We start from the raw sequence: 20,725 nt of genomic DNA, 5'->3' as shown, positions 1-20,725 counted from the left end.
AACTCCAAAACGTCAAAAATGCAAACTAAACATCACCAGACCCGGATACTCATAGATTCATCCAAAGCATGGACGACCTTCGAAAGCGCATCCAAGCAATGTAATAGAATTGACTCTTTTGTCAAAATATCAACCTTAATTTCTGACCAATTCGTAAACAAATGCTTAAACTTAGAAACATTTCTTACCAAAAAAGACACAAAAAATCCAACAAATAGAGACAAGCAAACACAGATCAAGTCACCAATAGATAACTTTATTGCGCTCCGTCAGGTCCCATTTTACAGCAATCAGTCACAATAATCAATGCTAGAACCTCCATTAGAAGCGAGTCACCATGTTTAGCCTATTTTGCATGCCTGCACTGCATCATGGGAGTCTTGGAAACACCTTGACAGACAGGCGGGCAATCTCCTCCCCCAGAATCATAACATTTTTTTTGCCCCGAAGCCAATCAAAACATTTCCAGGTCCAAGGAACCCAGAATAAGCCTGAAAACAATTTTTGAATAAGGTTGGGTAGCAAAGATGGCCCACATCGGAGAGTATGAGGCCATTCACAAGAAAATTCCTTTCTCACTTGGTGAAGCACAGACAAGGAATTATCCCATTGAATCAACCTCAGCGTGCAAACATCCATAAGCACAGCATTAATTATGCCCAAAAAGACTTCATGATGTCCTAAGGCACTCTCCAGATGTGAAAAAGCTGTAATTTTTAAGCAAATTACAAGCAAAACTGTTGTAAGCAACAGGCTGTAGCCGTCGCTAGAAAGAAAAGGCACCGCAGTGCATTGTTGGAAACTTCAAGGCATACCGTCTTGGGTCAGCGGTAGCTTAGCTTAACTGGTGGGGTTGGACTTGAAATACGGGGGGGGGGGGGGGAGGTTTCTGTTTTCAGTCTGTTTTTCTTACAATGTTGCTCAAAAGTACCCAGGAGTGAAAGGGTTAAACATGAAAGCGGAAAACATGCGAAATTTTGGGCAAAAATGCAAAATAAAGTTTTCGGGCCCGAGAATTCTCGGGCGTTTCAATATATTTTCTCTTAACTCTCTGGTATTTATATTATGTGGAAAGACTAGACTTCTATCGCAATAACCTAAGATAAATGTATGCGGGATTTGGCGTGTTTTTTAGGGACCGGGATACGGGAATTCTAGAAAAACATACATGCGGAATTCAATCCAATATTAGCTTACAACAAGAGAGTATTATGATCATAATCTCTTGCTTACAAATATTGTTTTATCTTTTAAATGTATTTTCATTTTTCAAATAAAAATGTATACTTTCCGTACATTTAAAATTCTTTTACGGAAAGAAAGTGTTCTTTTTTATCTAGCATTGTGTTCCATTCCGTAAATTATTACGGGATCATTTGTTACGGGCCTGCAATGTTGTCTTTTTGGGGGTCATTTGCGGGCCGGGATCATTTGCGGGCCAATACAGTTTTGAAATACCGGTTTTTGTTGCCCGGGAAACGCACGAACTGCGTATGACTCAATCATTGACTGCTGGAATTTTTTTCAGCCCACGGTATATAAATAGAAATGGCGTCTTGTGTTAAAAATTTTCACTTCTCTTTTTCTAGCTTCATAGAGAAAGTAACGACACTACAGAGAAGAGTAATTCACTCTTTCTTGACCAAGCACGATACATTTGCGTGTTGGTTACGGAAAATATCTCGTGCCGCTAAGGAACTGTCGTCTAGGTAAAAAGACAACTTCTCTTCTTCTCTTTTTCCTTTCACACATCATATTAGCAACGCGCCTCACCCAGGTGAAGGCAGTCGTTTTTGCAAATAAAGCGGTTGTCGAGGTCACGTTTCATGTCACTCAATTCTATGATACGCAAGCGCAATGTACGATAGAGAGCTTGTCGGCGGCCGGCAGGGGTCTCTCTTCTCTCTGTCATTTTTTCGCCTGAGAGAACTTTGTTAAGAGTTGTGAATCTCACCGTGATATTTCAAGATTTGATTGTGATTTCCAATGATCCCGCCAAATGCGTGCGCGCGCGTTATTTTTCCCGCCAACATATGTTTTGTTTTTTTTGCTGCACGATTGTTGTCGCCACTTTTTTCGCATCGCTTACTGAAATTGTGCAAAAATGAAGACTGATGTTGCTTGTGTTAGAGCTTAAGCAGCTGCTATCTTGAGGAGCTTGGGTCATTCGGCCAAAGAAATTTCGTAAAAGCGGAAGAAAACCAAAAGATTGGCTAACAAATGGGCGAAAAAAGAGTCCTTTGAAGACAAGCCAAGAAGTTTGCACTATAAAAGCCCTGCTAAAACTAAACCAGTGCTTAGCTTACTAAACTTGGGGCACCACTATAGAATCTCCCGCAGTGCTGCATAAGAAGCACCTGAAATAGCACCTGGAGAATAGAGAGAAAGTATATAAGAAAAAAAAGGAAATAACATAAACGTTTTGGCTTAGTTCAAACTGCCAAGACAGACAGACAGACGGACGGATGGACAAACAGAAAGACAGGAAAGTTACAGATACCTGCAACAGGCATGGTGACAACCCATGCCAGGACGACATTGCGGAAGACCTTCCAGTCCACTACCTCCCTAGAGCGGGCACGCCCAACCATGACGACCGACCCCACCTTGCAATGGGTGGTGCTGATGGGGATGCCAAGGTTAGAGGCCAAAAGCACGGTGAGCGCTGAGCCAATCTCAATGGTAAAACCACTGCAACCGCACATACAACAGTTGAGGGTACAATAAAGAAATGTGGTACAGAATAAGAATTGTAAATCTCAATGGTAAAACCACTGCAAACAGAACAAACATCAGTTGAGGGTACAATAAAGAAATTTGGTACAGAATAAGAATGGTAAATCTCAATGGTAAAACCACTGCAACAGAACAAACATCAGTTGAGGGTACAATAAAGAAATGTGGTACAGAATAAGAATTGTAAATCTCAATGGTAAAACCACTGCAACCGCACATACAACAGTTGAGGTAACAATAAGGAAATGTGGTACAGAATAAGAATGGTAAATCTCAATGGCAAAACCACTGATACAGAACAAACATCAGTTGAGGATACAATAAAGAAATGTGGTACAGAATAAGAATTTTCTTGGTAAATCTCAATGGTAAAACCACTGCAACAGAACAGAACTCAGATGAAGGTACAATAAAGCAATTACATGTGGTACAGAATAAGTCGACAGACAGTCGACTCACAACAGAACAGAACTCAGTTGAAGATACAACAAAGTAATCAAATGTGGTATGGAAAAAGTGTGTTCTGAGCGAATTTCAATAGTAAAACTACTGCAACAGAACACGACTCAGTTGAGGGTAAAATAAAGAGAAAGATGAAATTCCGTACAGAAAATGTACATTCTAGACTTCATAGCACAACTATCAAACGATTATCAAAACACATTTACTGTAGTGAATTTAAACACTAGGGTGAACACATTATTTAAACACTAGGGTGAACACATTATTTAAACACTAGGGTGAACACATTATTTAAACACTAGGGTGAACACATTATTTAAACACTAGGGTGAACACAGGCCATTCAGAAACAATGAAGCAGGCTAGGAATGAAGGCAGTATATTTGAGAGCACTCTACCTTGACGGAGTGATGGGCGTAAGGTCCTCTCCCACAGTCTTGATGACACGCCTACCCCACACCCAGAGCCCGATGGAGATGCCGACGCCTCCGTAGAGAAGAATCCAGACCGGGATAGCAACCTTCTGAGCTATCTCTCCAGTCCAGTAAATCGTCCACAGGGATATCAGGGGACCAATGCAATTGCTAGGAAAAGTGTGTTCATGGACAATGTTAGAAAACCAGAAAAACTGCTACAAAAATATTTAACCTCTGATAATAAAGAATATTAAAAAAATAAAATATCATTTTTACTTTTTTATGAGTGTAATACCTTTGAGACTTTTACAATTTGCTGTTAAATATTTTAAAGAAATATCTTTGTTTTGAAGCTCTATTAGTAAAGACCCATGCTTACCAATTTTTGATTTCCAATTTTTGTAGCCCTAAAAATCCCTAAGAGCAGGGAATGAATGAATAAATGAATGAATGGATGGATGAAAGAATGAATGAATGAAAGAACGAATGAATGAAAAGTTAATGAAAGTTAATACCCACTCTTCCTAGCTCTCACAAAGTTGCAATTAAAGACTTTGAGAGGTGATATGTCTTTCAGTGGTCACGTTTTTATCCAAGAATCAATACAGTTAATCATTAGACTTAAGGATTCATCACATAATTTGTATTTATACAAAAAACTTTATTTTGAATTCAAACGTTGATGTAAATGACAGAAGATGAAAGTGCACAGTCAAATGGTCATGAGAGCTCTTATCGACTCTCTATCTCTGTCTTTTTAATGAGGCTTAACCCACCTAACATCGTTGCCCCCATGTGCAAACGCCCCGAATGAAGCTGTCAAGATCTGCAGGAATGCAAAAAGCCGACCAGTCTTGGGTTCATCAGTGATCAGGCACCTTGCTGTCGTCATGCCTTTCATTCCCATAGAACGGTTAATGTCCGATGAGGGCGTTGATAGTTCATTGCACAGTTTGCTGGTCTCGCCGTTGGTCTCCTGACCAAGTGACTTTTCTGCTACATCCATCTCATCTGAAATTTCAAATATGTTGACTGCTAAATGTGAAAAATAAACTTTAGGGGTATTTCCAAATAATAATAGTATAATAATAATATATAATTATAGTATAATAATAAAGTAATAATAGATTTCTTTGTTTGAATGTAGAAGCCTGATGGTAGAAATCTTATAAAAACTTAACCATCTAGCTGCTTTAGTGTAAACTAGTCTTAACCCATCTTTAGTGTTTAGAGTTAAGAGTATAATTTTAATTGTTAAAACCTGTGGTAGCCCAGGACCCAAAATGCCGTAAAAATTTTTTCTTGTTTCGGGCTCGAAAGAAATCTGCAAAACAGTGTAATGTGTAGTTCCAGGAGATATCCATACCCCCAATAGAGCGGGTCAAAGGTTTGACCCCCCACCCCCCTGGAATTTCCATTTTGTGTGCCCATTTTAACCCCCCTCCACACCCCTCCGGTTTTTTTCCAGATATATTACTCGGTTCCCCCAACCCCCTCTGGAAATTTTGATTTAACAAAAAGGTTATGCAAATCCATGACAGACTTGATCAGAAAAGCATTACGAATGATTAACCCGTCTTATTAAGTGAAAAGCCCCTCGAAAGATAGTTTCATCAGATTTTATTTGATATACAACAAAAAACCAAAAATGTGTGCCTTCATTGTATAGCGCTTATCCGTATAGCTCTTAGCGCTTTACATGCTAGAATACACCAAAAACTGGAATTCGACTCTGACAAATTTTCGACAATTTTGCTTCTGGTTCACGAACACGACTATTAGGGCTTTTTGTATATATTCGCTTTACATTTTAGGATATCTCAACCTCAATAACAGCCTGCGCAAGGCAGTTTGTAATCATAAGTGTGTGATAGAATGTTTTTCTGCTATCTGAGAGGTCGTCCACACTAACACGGATTCAAAAGTAACCGGATTCGTTTCGCCGAAAACGCATCTTGATTCGCGTACACACTATCGTTTTCGCAGCGTATTTGCCTGGATCCAGTCCACACTAACAACGATTCAAACGTTTAAAATGTTGAAAGGTACGGGAAAACGTAATTTTTATTAAATGCGCGTGCTCAAAGCAGTAGACGCGCCTGCGATATGACGCCATCGTTTTCATTTTGGTACGGATTCGACAGTCCACACTACGAACCAAAGTATCCGGATTCATTTTAATACACTTTCGACGGCGTTTTCAAAAGTATCCGGATTCGCTCGATCCAGCGCGCGTGTTAGTGTGGACGGAAGGCCTAAACGTATCAAAAATTATACGGATTCAAACGAATTCTCGGCATGTTCTTAGCATGTTTTTAAAAAATGGTGAAATCTCATGCTGGACGCTTTTCTAAAAAAGTTAAAAAAAGAGTGTCATGTAAGTACTGTTACTGAGGGTGGTCACTGCCAGGGTCCTCAGCGGTTCTTTTACGTTCTTTTGGTTCAGATTAGTGTAGTGTAGTATTGGAGACGGGACCTACGGTTTAACGTCCTTATCCGAGAAGGCGTCGAATATCAAACCGTTTGCAGATTTTATTGTATATATACATAGCGTAAATATACATTATTACTATATTTCCTTGTACTGAAAATGATAACTAAAGATACCAAGTAGCATCCTGCCCATTGTCTCCAAAGTCCTCAAGAGACATATCCACCTGACGTTATACAACTTCCTGAATGACCATCATCTACTAAGGGTCGGTACGCAGCTCTTACAAGCTGCAATTTGGTTGGGCAAATGAACAATATCCGCACCTCGACACAGAACGAGAAGAAAAGAGACAAAAGAACTCCTTTGTAAAACAAAGATAATAGGAGACAAAGCAGCTGCGTCCTTACTCTCTACTAAGCCCTTACCAGTCTGGATTCAAACCTCAACACTCCTGTGAGACGGCTATGATTGACTTAGTGGACGCGTTCTTCTGACAAACATGGACAACGGGGTGATCAACGGGATTACACTGATTGACTACCGAAAGGCATTCGATCTTGTGGACCACAAGATTCTGTTAAAGAAACTTGCCATTTCTCTCTCAACCTCTCTGAGTCAACAATAACATGGTTTAACTCCTACCTAATGGATCGTGGACAACGGGGTGATCAACGGGATTACACTGATTGACTACCGAAAGGCATTCGATCTTGTGGACCACAAGATTCTGTTAAAGAAACTTGCCATTTCTCTCTCAACCTCTCTGAGTCAACAATAACATGGTTTAACTCCTACCAAATGGACCGTAAACAGAAAGTATCAGTAGACAACTCTCTAATGCTCTTCATGTGGTGCATCAGGTGCACCTGAGAGCTCCATCCTGGGTCCATAACTATTTATTATATTCATGATCTACCCCTTCCCAACTCGAGTACCATCACCAAAATGTATGCTGACGACTCCGCACAACTAGCATCCGGTAAGCAGATAGACGAAGTAGCAGCCTCTCTGTGTGCTGAGTTGTCCTCTATAAATACCTGGCCTATAGAAAATAGAATGGCTGAGAAGACCTAGTTAATGATTGTTTGTAGTGACCCCAAGCTACGCAAGATAGCATCATCAGTTGAACACTAAATGTCCCCATGGGCAACAACAGTCTGGAGACAGTACCATCAGCCAATTTTCTTGGTCTGCAACTTGACAGCACTCTGTTTTGACATTCACATGTTGAAAACATCTCAAAGAAAATAAGGAAACGTCTGAGACTGACTGACTAACTAACTAATTAAGGATAAATCACCCTTTATTATGCACAGATGAGGGGACCTTGTGTATTTGGTTCTGAATACTCGCGTTTCTCACTAACCTGATGACCCTTTCAATTTTTCCTTACCGGACGATTACCCCCCCCTCCCCCCACCCCCTGGAAATTCCTGGTCGTTTGACCCCCCTACCCAGTCTCCTTCATGGGGTTGAGGTGTATGGATATGTTCTGGTATTACACAATGGCCAGAAGATTTCCACCACTGTACTGTATGCAACTGATTTTCAGTGTTATTATTATTATTAGCATCAGAAGAACCGTAAAATATAAATCATGGTGACATCACAGCTCTCTAGTGTACTTTTCTGAAGTACAATGAAGCGTTTGTGTCACCATCTGACGGGCTTAATACAAATCTTGTCAATCAAAAAGTACCAGATTGATCAACTTTCTAAAAACATGCCCAAAGCATCCCAACTCAGACCTTCCTTTTCTTCAATGACCACTTCGACCCTTTGAAGGAGCTCGGCTGGGTCCACATCAGGAGTGTACATGGCTTTCACATCGATACCCAGCTGGTCCACCTCACGTATTATTCTGCGGCGCATGAACCCCACCAGGTAGAACCGCACAAATAGGGCTGTGACTATACCGCTGCCGAAGGTCAGGATGAGAACACCGTACAGCGGGATCTTGTTAAAGTGCAGCACTAATAATAAAGTACAAACGGGCCTGAGTATTGTCCATATAAAGGCACACACACCGTACAGCGGGATCTTGTTAAAGTGCAGCACTAATAATAAAGTACAAACGGGCCTGAGTATTGTCCATATAAAGGCACACACACCGTACAGCGGGATCTTGTTAAAGTGCAGCAATAATAATAAAGTACAAACGGGCCTGAGTATTATCCATATATTGGCAATACGAGTGAAATGCTTGCAATCAAATGTAGCAGGAAAAAAAGATAGCTGAAAGCAAATTTTTTTACATCTTTTACAAGAATTCATCATAACATTTATTTTTATAAGCCATTATTGGTGAGAGAGAACAAAAGAGTCTTCAAGAAAACTATTTTACTCTAGACTTGATTATTTTGGGGGTGATAAAATCAATCTTAAAAAGCGATTCACTGAAAAACGAATTTCATTGCTTCTCAATAGAAATTCAAGCTCAAAACCAATAGAAAACCGAGATTAAACAATAGAAAATGAATAAATGTTACAATCCATCGCCGAGCTTTCGTTCTTAGACGGAAGGCTAAGAACTTTAATTAATAAGCAAAGTGATGAAAATTATTACTGATACTCACTGTGAGATCCCTTGTAGAACACAGAGAAGAAATTAACTGTGATGGTGAACGCATAAAACAAGGGGAGGAACTTCAGTCCTGCTTCGAAGGGCTCAGGCTGGGGAAAAGTGTAGAGGAATTAGAACTTGAGGCACATACAGGTGCGAAAAAAATATATGTTAGAAAGATAATTATCAAATCCTACACCCTTAGATCTACCAGTTCAACTATTCATTGTAATAAAGCACCGCTGCTGATCAAAGATTAGAGAACAGCTGCACAAAAAATATGATCTATTTGTTTTAAACAACGTTAAAATCTAGTTATGGGGAGCGCGCGCATGCTGACGCCAAGCGTGCGTGTATCCGCTAATAACACATGGAACCTCGACCAATTAATGCTCGCGATTTACGAGCGATGTTGTAAAGTACAAATTGGTATATTAGGAATGCATAAAATATTGAGGCTGTACGCCTTTTTCATCCGAGGTTCCAGACTCCTGAGTGACAGTCAAAGTCTACAAGGCGTTCCTCTCCTTGACTTCTACCTTCGGCTTTTTATTTTATCTTCCTTATGTTCATTGTAGACGACATTACGGCTGTAAAACACGCGTCGCTTCTTAGGAGCATAAAGTCTGTATCTTTTGGTTTCTTCCCCGTATCCAAGTAGGATGAACGTTTTAGCTTTGAAGTCCAGCTTTTTTTCATTCATCTTTCGGCACGTGGTGTGCGTATACCGTACATCCATATTAGGTTTTTTGCCTGTACATGCTTAATATTGAGTCATGTCCTACAGTGGTTCCTTTGTGTTGTGGTATAACCATCTCTCAGTAGATTTTGTTGTTGATATAGGTATCCCAACTTAATTGGGTTCCCCTCCACACCGACAGGAGCAAAAAATGGCAAAATTAAAATTGTAAGGTTGTGTTAGCTTATTTTTGGTTGATATTTTGCCAAGAGGTTCCTTGCATTATATAAAGCAAAATAAGCTTTAGTATTTTTTGGTAGATTACCCATTCTTAAGATATGATCGGCAAAGTTGCCATAAATCATAAAAAAGTAGCCCAAATTGAGCAATTTCAGACAAATCAAGAGTCTTACAATTTGCAATATCTCTAGAACGGATTATCTACCCAAAAATACTAAACCTACTATCAAGCAAATATAAGTTAACACGACCTTACAATTTGAACTTTGCCATTTTTTGCTCCTGTATTGTGGGGTAGTAGCCAATGGTATGGATATTAAAAATAAGATTATAAGGTTAGTGGCAGCTAGGTTGCAAGCATAGTTGATGTAAATGTAATTTAAATGATTATTTGGGGGCAGTAAAGGCGCTGTTAGTAATATAAAGCATTAGTATGATATGTTATGTGGATTTTAATGATAGTTTAATGTACTTGAGGACCTTTAATCTGTAAAAACAGCGACGTCAACTCTGATGCATAGATAAGAGGGGTTAGTATGGTTATACTTTGTTACATAAATTTTTTAAAGCATATCGTTGGGTATAAACTTTTATACTGAGTCATGTCCTAAGTGCTTCGGTTGGTCTTCTGGTATACCGCTCTGGATAACGCTTCTTCCCCCCCCCCCCCCCCCCCCCCCCCCCCGCCCACAAAAAGGCAGCCCCGCATCTCCTAACATCAACTTCATGGTTTCCACCAGAATTCTGTTCATTCTCTCTACTACTATGTTCTGTTCTGGTATTTTCGCGATAGTTAATTGACGTCATACACTCTCAGACTTAAAGTAGCTTTCAAACTTTGCTGAGGTATATTCTTCTTTATTATCCATGCGCAGGATGTTCTACCTTTTTACATTAGACTTTCTCCACTGCTTTCCATCCCAGGATTTTATGGAAGACCCCGTCCTTGCCCTTCAGGTTATATACCCACGCGTAGTGAGAATTGTTATCGGTAAGAGTGAGAAAATATTCTCCACGGCTCAGGGACTATGTGCTCATTTTTCCAGAAATAATACTGTAGACTAAGCCAAGTTGTTCCGCAGACCGTCTGCTGCCTTGAAACCGTCTCACACATTGGACCTTTGTTTTTTCGACGATGCTCACCAGCCATGACCCCAGTGTCGCCTCTCTGCTAGATTTCTCTTTTAGCTTCCTTTTTTCATCTAACAAGTGCTGCGTGACTATCTCCATCTTTGCCTTCTGAGCTTGCTTTAAGGGCCGTTACTAGCATGATGTAAGAATCCGGGAGATTTGCAAGCCACACATGGGGAAAATTGTCTTTGGTGGTCGACTGTGTAAACCATAAAAGCGTACTCATCGTTTTATTTTATTTTATTTTATTTTATTTTATGTTCGATATAACTCTGGTTTGGTTTCTAACATAGATTTTAAAATACAGTTATCAGCGTTTGCTGGCAATAGTAAACAAAAAAAAAGTGTCCTGCAAGTGTCTCCAACAGATGAGTCTTGTAAATATTTGATAGAAATTTACTCTCCAGTGCATATCTTCGCTAAACTCTTTCGTGTTTTGAGCGACTGGATTGTGTCGAGAGAAGAGCTTAGCAATATACCTTATGTAGGGTGATGTCAAGATATCGATTGAGAGATCGTCTCAAATTCTAGAATGGTTAGATCATCCACAAAGTAATACTCTTCTCGAATGATTATGTCGAATGACAGAATCGGAAAACCGGGATTCCGCATACATTCGAAAATAGGTGTTAACATCCAATCGGAGCGCGAGAAAATGTGACTTACGTCGCATTTTAATGTCATGGTTGCTTTTTTTTCGGACATTTTTTAGTACCTATTTCAAAATGATTTCCATTCAACAAGCTATTAAATTCGTGGAAAAAAAAATGCAAATCAAAATTGAATTCGCGAAGCAAGTCGTCCTCTCCACGCGCCCATTTTTGATTACTTTGTTTACTGAGGAAAATGCCCATTAGATCGCGCGATTGAAAATTAAAGAGGCGACTTGGACAAGTCTAACCTATACTATATCTTCCTTAGAATGATACATCTGACAAGTAAAACTTATCTGCTCATGTATTTAAAATGATTTGACCGACAAAGCATAAATTATCCACTTACCTTTCTAAGAATGATACGCCTGACAAGCATGAAGAGGAGGGAGCTGATGAGACCTGATAGGAGAGGCGACACGACCCATGAACCAGCTGAAAATACAAATGGCACAAAAGTAATAAAAAGAATGGCTTTGAGGTCTCTATCTAGTTGATACATACACACACAATGCTCTGAGAGATTCTATGCATATGTAATCCTGACACTGCCTGAAAAATGTTATTCTTTGTTGGGCAATTTGATAAAACAGCAACTTACCGATCTTCCCAAATGTCTTCCACTGCACTCCATGTAGGCCCTGAGCTACCAGAGCAAAGCCCATTGTAGCCCCAACAACACTATGGGTGCCAGACACCGGTAGGTTAAAGAATGTGGCGACCAGTAACCAGACGCTAGTGCCAGTAAGCGCTGAGAGGGAGCCAACCATGGCATACTCCTCAGTACCATTAAAAGAGTTGATGTCAATGATACCTTTGCGCACAGTGTCTAAAAATGATTAAAAATATTAATGTTATTACAACAAAAGCTTAGGAAAATAGTTAAAGCTTTTATCATGTATGTCACATAATTGAGCTTCTGTTTGTTAAAAGCCTAGGGATGTCATTCATTATATTAATTATTATAATTATATAATATATTCGAGGCCTTCCATGCAACGGCCTTTTTTTCCGAGTGTTGACGAGAATACCTCGATATTACAGATGTTACTAATTTGCGCAACCGCGCGTCTTTTATTATTTATACGGGGACAAATGGGGGTGATCGTAGGAAAAATCAATTTTAACCTTAAATGATAGCACTTTGGGTGTGGTCAACAGAAATTCTTACCCTTATACCCTAAGAGATAGCAAACTGTGGTCGAAGGAATGTTTAACCCTAAGAGCAAGTTTTAACGGTGTTTAAAAGCTCCTCCTAGGGAAATTTGGTCTTATTTTATACCCTAAGAGATAGCAGAATCGAAAAAATCCTTCAACTTCCGCCAGGGAAAAGCAGTTGGTCGAAGTTTTATTCTCTAAAAGATAGGACGATCACCCTCGTCTACTTTTCGTCTGACTTTAAAAAAATAAATACGACGAATAAGAAGGCTCAGAGGTAACTGGTTTAAAAAAGCTTATGAACGCTAGGAAAACAATTTTTCGTATAAAAGGCCTTTGGAAACCGTGTAAGCCAAGATAAAAAATCGTAAAAGACGTAATACTATATGCCTAGAATATTTAATTAGCGTTGTTGAATTTATAAGTAAATCTGTATGCTTTTTGGAGGCCTTTAGAAAAGTAGATCAAGCGAAGCAGTGAGAAACAGAGCGTCGCAATCGGGGATGGTGTGTACAAAAAATAGTTCCGTATAAAATTAAAATGCTTTCTACGGTGTCCATTCCCTTGTGATCATCGGTTATTATTAGATACACACAACCCGTATTTTATTTCAAGCTTTTGTTTAGGTGGTTTGTGTGGCGGTGTTACCAACACAGTAGACGCAGAACTGTCATTTGCTATGCTACTTAAATCGAATTGATAAAGTCGGAACCCTCGGACAGAGCTGCAGGAAATTTATAACCTTTTTTAGGAAAATATACCCTGGCTTATGGCGAGAATGGTATTCGTACCGAGGCGCAAGGGCAAACGGTGGGAGGGTGGAACGATGTAGGGCGTGTGCATGAAGGTAGCGGGGCAAAGATGTAGGGCGTGTGCATGGAGGTGGTGGGTCAGGGATGTTGGGCGTGTGCACGGAGGTGGTGGGGCAGGGATGTAGGGCGTGTGCATGAAGGTAGCGGGGCAAGGATGTAGGGCGTGTGCATGGAGGTAGCGGGGCAGGGATGTTGGGCGTGTGCACGGAGGTGGTGGGGCAGGGATGTAGGGCGTGTGCATGGAGGTGGTGGGGCAGGGATGTAGGGCGTGTGCATGGAGGTGGTGGGGCAGGAATGTAGGCCGTGTGCATGGAGGTAGTGGAGCAGGGATGTAGGGCGTGTGCATTGAGGTAGCGGGGCAGGGATGTAGGGCGTGTGCATGGAGGTGGTGGGGCAGGGATGTTGGGCGTGTGCATTGAGGTGGTGGGGCAGGGATGTAGGGCGTGTGCATGAGGTAGCGGGGCAGGGATGTAGGGCGTGTGCATGGAGGTGGTGGGTCAGGGATGTTGGGCGTGTGCATGGAGGTAGCGGGGCAGGGATGTTGGGCGTGTGCACGGAGGTGGTGGGGCAGGGATGTAGGGCGTGTGCATGGAGGTGGTGGGGCAGGGATGTAGGGCGTGTGCATGGAGGTGGTGGGGCAGGAATGTAGGCCGTGTGCATGGAGGTAGTGGAGCAGGGATGTAGGGCGTGTGGATGGAGGTAGCGGGGCAAAGATGTAGGGCGTGTGCATGGAGGTAGCGGGGCAGGGATATAGGGCGTGTGCATGGAGGTGGTGGGGCAGGGATGTAGGGCGTGAGCATCGAGGTGGTGGGGCAGGGATTTAGGGCGTGTGCATGAGGTAGCGGGGCAGGGATGTAGGGCGTGTGCATGGAGGTAGCGGGGCAGGGATGTAGGGCGTGTGCATGGAGGTAGCGGGGCAGGGATGTAGGGCGTGTACATGTAGGTAGTGGGTCAGGGATGTAGGGCGTGTGCATGGAGGTAGTGGGGCAGGGATGTTGGGCGTGTGCATGGAGGTAGCGGGGCAGGGATGTAGGGCGTGTGCATGGAGGTAGTGGGGCAGGGATGTAGGACGTGTGCATGGAGGTAGTGGGTCAGGGATGTAGGGCGTGTGCATGGAGGTAGCGGGGCAGGGATGTTGGGCGTGTTCATGGAGGTGGTGGGGCAGGGATGTAGGGCGTGTGCATGGAGGTAGTGGGGCAGGGATGTTGGGCGTGTGCATGGAGGTGGTGGGGCAGGGATGTAGGGCGTGTGCATGGAGGTAGCGGGGCAGGGATGTAGGGCGTGTACATGTAGGTAGTGGGTCAGGGATGTAGGGCGTGTGCATGGAGGTAGTGGGGCAGGGATGTTGGGCGTGTGCATGGAGGTAGCGGGGCAGGGATGTAGGGCGTGTGCATGGAGGTAGTGGGGCAGGGATGTAGGACGTGTGCATGGAGGTAGTGGGTCAGGGATGTAGGGCGTGTGCATGGAGGTAGCGGGGCAGGGATGTTGGGCGTGTTCATGGAGGTGGTGGGGCAGGGATGTAGGGCGTGTGCATGGAGGTAGTGGGGCAGGGATGTTGGGCGTGTGCATGGAGGTGGTGGGGCAGGGATGTAGGGCGTGTGCATGGAGGTAGCGGGGCAGGGATGTTGGGCGTGTGCATAGAGGTAGCGGGGCAGGGATGTAGGGCGTGTGCATGGAGGTAGCGGGGCAGGGATGTAGGGCGTGTGCATGGAGGTAGCGGGGCAGGGATGTTGGGCGTGTGCATGGAGGTAGTGGGGCAGGGATGTTGGGCGTGTGCATGGAGGTGGTGGGGCAGGGATATAGGGCGTGTGCATGGAGGTAGCGGGGCAGGGATGTAGGGCGTGTGCATGGAGGTAGCGGGGCAGGGATGCTGGGCGTGTTCATGGAGGTAGTGGGGCAGGGATGTAGGGCGTGTGCATGGAGGTAGCGGGGCAGGGATGTAGGTAGTGTGCATGGAAGTAGCGGGGCAGAGATGTTGGGCGTGTGCGTGGAGGTGGTGGGGTAGAACACTCAAATAGGGAGAGCGCGTAATAAAGAGATGATAATCCCATGGATACAAGTTCACAAAAGTTCCAGAACGCCTTAAATAGTCGAGAGTCTATGGTATTCGTGCGGATAATAGCCACATTGCTCGAAAATGATTTTTGTTCCCATCGTTTAAGTCCAAAATCGACCGCAGTGCGTTAATCAAATAAAATCTGATTTGAATCTTAGCCCTAGAAGCGGATCAGGTTGTAATTTGGCATAGCAACGAGATTTGGAATAGCAAAGTATTACAAGCATCACTACATACAAAGAAGCACGGCAGAATGTGTTTCAATTTAACGCGCGACTACGATTCTTACGAAAATAAACCACTTCTTTAGCAACGCGTCATCTGTGTTTGTTTTGTAAGGGGATTCACCACTGTTTGGGGTGAAGATATCGGATACGCATGTTGACAGACACAATCCACATCCAAGCCAAGCGCCCCCAACAGCGCAAGTGATGACTCCTCTTACAAAACAAACACAGATGACGCGTTGCCTAAAAAAGTGGTTTATTTTCGTAAGAATCGTACTCGCGCGTTAAATTGAAACACATTCTGCCGTGCTCCCTTGGTGGCTCTGTAGTCGCTACGGAGTGATGTCATACTGCTGTCATAGAACTGATTTGCGGTTTGATATTTGGTAAAACTGGTGACGATTCGACCGACGATGGCCACTAATAGTGACGGACCATTTGACTTTTGAGGGGGGTGGGGGGGGGGGGGGGGGGGGGGGGGGGCTTTAAGAATTTGTTTTGCCCATCGGATGTGCAGGTTTTTTTTCCCGTGTACTGCTATGCAGAATTTTTTTCCACGTCCTTTTGCAGCATTTTTTTCCAATCGGCATTTTTTTTTCTTTTCTCGTCCTATGTCTCTAAAATAGAACTCCATACGTTGCGTTTCATTCTTTTTGACCTTAAAATAGATTGAAATTATAATTCAATAAACTTACTAGATATAGGGATTATACATGGTAAGACCTTCGTGTCATAGCCAAAAGAGTCTTCGCTATCAAGCTTTTACCTTGCATATTGAATCAAATAAAATAGCACAAAAAAGCTTCTTTGAAATCTCCCACATTTGTTAGAATGTCTATTAAGGTTCTGTTGAAATATTCCACAAAACAAGGATATTTTAGGGGGCAAGCATTTATATAGATACAATCTCCTGAATTATAATCGACGGTTGGTATCTCTGCCTATAAATATATATATAGTATTTATAAGTTTGTGACTTCTGTTGTACAAATTAACTTTTGGGTATTTTTTTCTAAAAATGATTGCAAAGGGCATTATAGCAATCATCGTTTAAATTTCTTCAGACATAAGCACTTTTGTTTTATTTCAGAATGAAATTTCTAAAATAAAACCATTGGAACTAGCCCGGAACTAGTTCCATCTGATAGGAGGAGACCAGACAACTTATAAGTTTCAACTAGGGTGTGATAGGTGGAAAAGGCGAGTCTCAACCAATAGAAACTTTCAAGAATATTTTGAGAAGAAATACAAAGTATACATTTCAAAAATACAGAGGAAAACGTTTTATAGAGTAAAAAACATCAAAGTTATCACAGAATTTTATTTTATAGAGTTCATCTTTTCATACTATGGTTTTGCAACATTTTTTTCTTAAACTTGTGCATGAAATTTTTTTCCGCTCATTTGCTTTGCATGCAATATTTTTCTTTGAAATGTTGCTTGCAGGATATTTTTTTTCAAAATCACCCCCCCCCCCCCCCCCTCAAAGTCAAATGGTCCGCCCCTTAAACACAAGCGAGCACTCTTCAATATTGTAAAAAACATTAGCCGGATTAACCCGTTTATGACCTCGCCGGAAGAGGGTGTTAGCGCAGCTCACAGATAAGGAATCTGAGCTCCTAAACAAACTAGAGGTATAGTTACAACCAAGGCTAGGTTGCATGGCGGTGCTTACAATTTTGTAGGATTTATCTATATGGAGAAGGTTCTGTTCTTCAATTATTGATGCATCTACCGTAACCAAATGTTCGACACGAGGTCCGCCGTTGCCAAATTACACACATCTTTAAGCACATGCTTAATCGGGGTCTCTGTAAAGTGAAGACCGGACCTACGCGGACCGGACCTCGGCGGACCGGGTGTATTTATTTATTTATTTTTTAATACACAAACATATACATAAAATAAAAAAAATGTCGTCAAAGAAAAAAAGCTTGCTTACATTTTGCGTAGGAGTCCTGCACAAACACAATTAGATTGCCGTGAGAACAGTAACTTTTTATTGGAGACTTTGCTTGATATAACAAGACCAACAACTGTTCAATGCCAACAAAATCAGTTAGAGCTTGCGTCAGATTGAATGAACATGTCTATGATTCCGATACAGACGACGATCTACTCCCCGTGTTTGAGTGGTAAAATAATACTTTCGCTAAACGAAAGATATAATGCTAATTGACATTGTTTTAATGCGAGGGATGTTTTAGCCTGTTAGCAAGCCTGTACTTTTGCGCAAAGTCCGTAATGAAAAAGAAAACTTTGTCGCATACCCTCCCCCCCCCCCCCCCCACAAACACAAACACTACATCGGCACACACATAAACTAGTAAAAGTAAAGCAGAGGTGCGCAATAAAGAAGTCGAGTCTACCAAACGGGAAGTTGAGTTAAAATAGGTACCCAAAATATGTTCAGAGAACACGCAAAATATAAGCATGATTTAAGCCTTTTTTTCTTTTCGATAAATTTTTATTTATTTTGATAGCTTTGTATTCCTGTGTGTATTAAGAAAATATTTTCAAAAACCCGGTCCGCCGAGGTCCGGTCCACGTAGGTCCGGTCCATATTTTTTCAGAGACCCAGTTTCGGATAATAATTAAAAATGGCGGGAGTCCGAAAGCACCTAAATCTATTAGGTATTATATGGGTTTTTTCCACAAGAACGGGGGAGAGGTGAGCTGGAGATTCGAGGAAAAAAAGTTTTTTACTGTGCTATTATATCCTATTTGGTGGATACTAGTACAAACTGAAGGTACGTAAGCCGCTGGGTGAGACTGCAGAAAGACCACCAAAAAAATTTACGGAAGATCAATCCGACCATCCGACGATCGAGTGACACAGAAGTCCCTTCAATAACTCGTAAATGCATTGCAAGCATTCACGAGTTAAAAGCATCGATCTCCACACGGACCTCCGTCAAATGTTCTGTTGCTAAGAATGTGCGACCCGTTGGCTCACTTCCAAGCCTATTTGTATAAGGGAAATATTTAGATGCCTTTACAGTTATTTGCGTATTTTATACACTGCGATAGAGATTTATTGAAAAGGTATGAAAGCAAATCGTTCCCGACTTTATGTTGCACTCGCAATCGGGCGTTACATATTTGAACATATTTGCTTGTTTATATTTCGATTGCTTTTATGATCGCTTTCATAGACTCGAGTTACGAAAAAATCTTTGGCAAGAGACTGAGTTAGCGGACGCTATTATACTAAATAATTTCCGGCTCGCGCTATGCTTTGAAACGAATTTTTTGTTCACGCTAAGTAGATTCCCTGCCGTTTTTATCGGTTGACGCGACATTGATGGTTGATAACAATTTAGCCATCTATTTATCCAAGTGTTATATCCTTCGTGTTATATTGTTTTTAGATGGATGCATCAAGTCGCAGAAATCCAATGGACCACTAAGTAATAATCTGGAAATCAAATATTCTACTAGCAATCTAAGAGTGAAAAACTTAGCATGTTATAAGCCATCTTTTGGTCGGTTAGGTCTACTCAGTTCTTTTGACGGACGCGGCCAAAATAAAAAAAAAAGTTTGCCCCTCCCCCATTCAAATACAAATTAAATTGTAATGATAGTAATTCCAGTCCAAAATTTATTTAAACCGGTGAATGTCGAAATAGCCGGTGCAAACGCGCGCTATAACGCCTGGTGCACACTAGTTACATAACGACATAGCGACATGGGAGCGAGCATTTCCATAAGACTCAGTCAAGTGCAAAGCGCTCGATATCAACAAGGCGATAACAGGAAGCTGCTTGAAATTCGATTGCTATAACGGCGAAAAGAAAATGCGATTGAAAATAAAATTCAAAAACAACGGGTGCTCGATGACGCTATTCTTGCGTGAGAATAACGAAAACTGAATCTTTTTAGGCGTTTTAAAACGGGGCTCTGCGCTTGACGAGGTCTCGCAGGAACGACGGCTTACTGAGGCACATCCCTTTTATGGAGTGCGTTCATGATAAAAAGTAGTAAAATTTATGACATAGGTATACGTACACGTAAACTTACCAGAAACGCGCGCCCCGATGAGAACAGCGCCGGCGACTTCGAATATGCTTGCGATAAAACATGCTTGCTTCAGCGTTAGTACTTTTGAACCAACCGAAGTCCCAAAAGAGTTCGCTACATCGTTAGCCCCAATACCAAATGCTAGCACAAAGGCTAGGATAAACCCTACAATCACAATCCATAGATATTCGGAATCTTGCGGTTCCAACATTGCTCTTAATTTGAGAGGGAGTCAAAATGGTCGCTCTGGGCAAGGGAAGTAGGTGCAGTTTGTTAGGCTAAATTCATTACTCACGAATTTCTCTAGTCTAATTTGGCAGAATTGTTCCTTGTTTGCGACGCGCCCTCCGTGTTTGATAACATAACCCGGTCGTCGCGTGACCTTATCTGAGCTATACCATACCCCATGGCGTTTAAAACGGTCCTCGACGCCCCTGCTAGCAGTGTTGTTGTAACATGACACTCACGTACGCAAAGACGGTATTTATTAAATTTGGAACGGGAAAAACATGATGAGCTCAATGCTAGGATTGGTAAAGGGCCATCGTCACCTTGACCTTGTGACCGTGCACTCTCATCGACCCTCATTCACTTTGAACATTTTCAGATTCGACTTTCAGTAGTTTTCACAAAAAGTAAATTTGGATAGATTTGACTTCACTGATTCTTGGATGAACGTGACCGCTCTCGACAACTCTCAACTAGGCCGTTTGATCGCAACCGGTGAGAGCTCTAAAGTTCTCATCGACTGTCATCAACGCTTATGTCATCAACTCGGATCTGTTTGGCTTTGCCAACTCTGTTTGGCTTCAGGTTTGACCCTGATGGAAACTCACTTCCGCCACTAAGCGGCGCTACCCCCACCCTTGCTAATGACATCTTGGATCTAATCCAATCTCTACCGGAGGACCTTGACCTTGTTCCGCCTCCTTCTTGACGCCCTGGGTTTCCGAGGATGACCTTGTTTGTGGCCTCACCTAGAAACCTGTCTCCTGCCCTCAAGTTCTAATGACATTCAAGAAACAGGCTGCTCATGTGGTACGGTGGGTAGCGTACGAATGGTTCCCCGTGAAATTCCATTAAATGCGCCGCTGACAAACTTCAACATCGACCCATTTTAAATACTTGTATCTCGCAA

At 42.2% G+C, this 20,725-nt stretch overlaps 1 protein-coding gene and 2 long non-coding RNA genes across 3 annotated transcripts; 1 reads left to right on the top strand and 2 right to left on the bottom strand.

The window, feature by feature from the left end:
• Positions 1-1,271: 1,271 nt before the first annotated feature.
• LOC5505814 (sodium-dependent phosphate transporter 1) lies at positions 1,272-19,967 on the bottom strand. The gene is made up of 9 exons (XM_032374142.2): positions 19,588-19,967; positions 11,916-12,143; positions 11,664-11,749; positions 8,625-8,721; positions 7,797-8,021; positions 4,391-4,625; positions 3,597-3,782; positions 2,501-2,691; positions 1,272-2,369 (listed from the first exon to the last, which is right to left on the bottom strand). Exons 1-9 carry the CDS (start codon positions 19,796-19,798, stop codon positions 2,323-2,325), a joined length of 1,506 nt encoding a protein of 501 aa, XP_032230033.2. The 5' UTR covers positions 19,799-19,967; the 3' UTR covers positions 1,272-2,322.
• On the bottom strand, positions 6,129-7,457 carry LOC125573849. The gene is made up of 2 exons (XR_007314228.1): positions 6,844-7,457; positions 6,129-6,690 (listed from the first exon to the last, which is right to left on the bottom strand). It is a non-coding gene; the product is annotated as an uncharacterized LOC125573849 (long non-coding RNA).
• LOC125573848 lies at positions 11,671-12,710 on the top strand. Its single transcript, XR_007314227.1, has 2 exons — positions 11,671-11,772; positions 11,953-12,710. It is a non-coding gene; the product is annotated as an uncharacterized LOC125573848 (long non-coding RNA).
• Positions 19,968-20,725: the final 758 nt, after the last annotated feature.

This window comes from Nematostella vectensis, chromosome 11, assembly GCF_932526225.1.
Source record: "Nematostella vectensis chromosome 11, jaNemVect1.1, whole genome shotgun sequence".
Classification (NCBI taxonomy): domain Eukaryota; kingdom Metazoa; phylum Cnidaria; class Anthozoa; order Actiniaria; family Edwardsiidae; genus Nematostella; species Nematostella vectensis.
The sequence above is the reverse complement of the archived record's forward strand: the minus strand, read 5'-3'. Positions and strand labels throughout refer to the sequence as shown.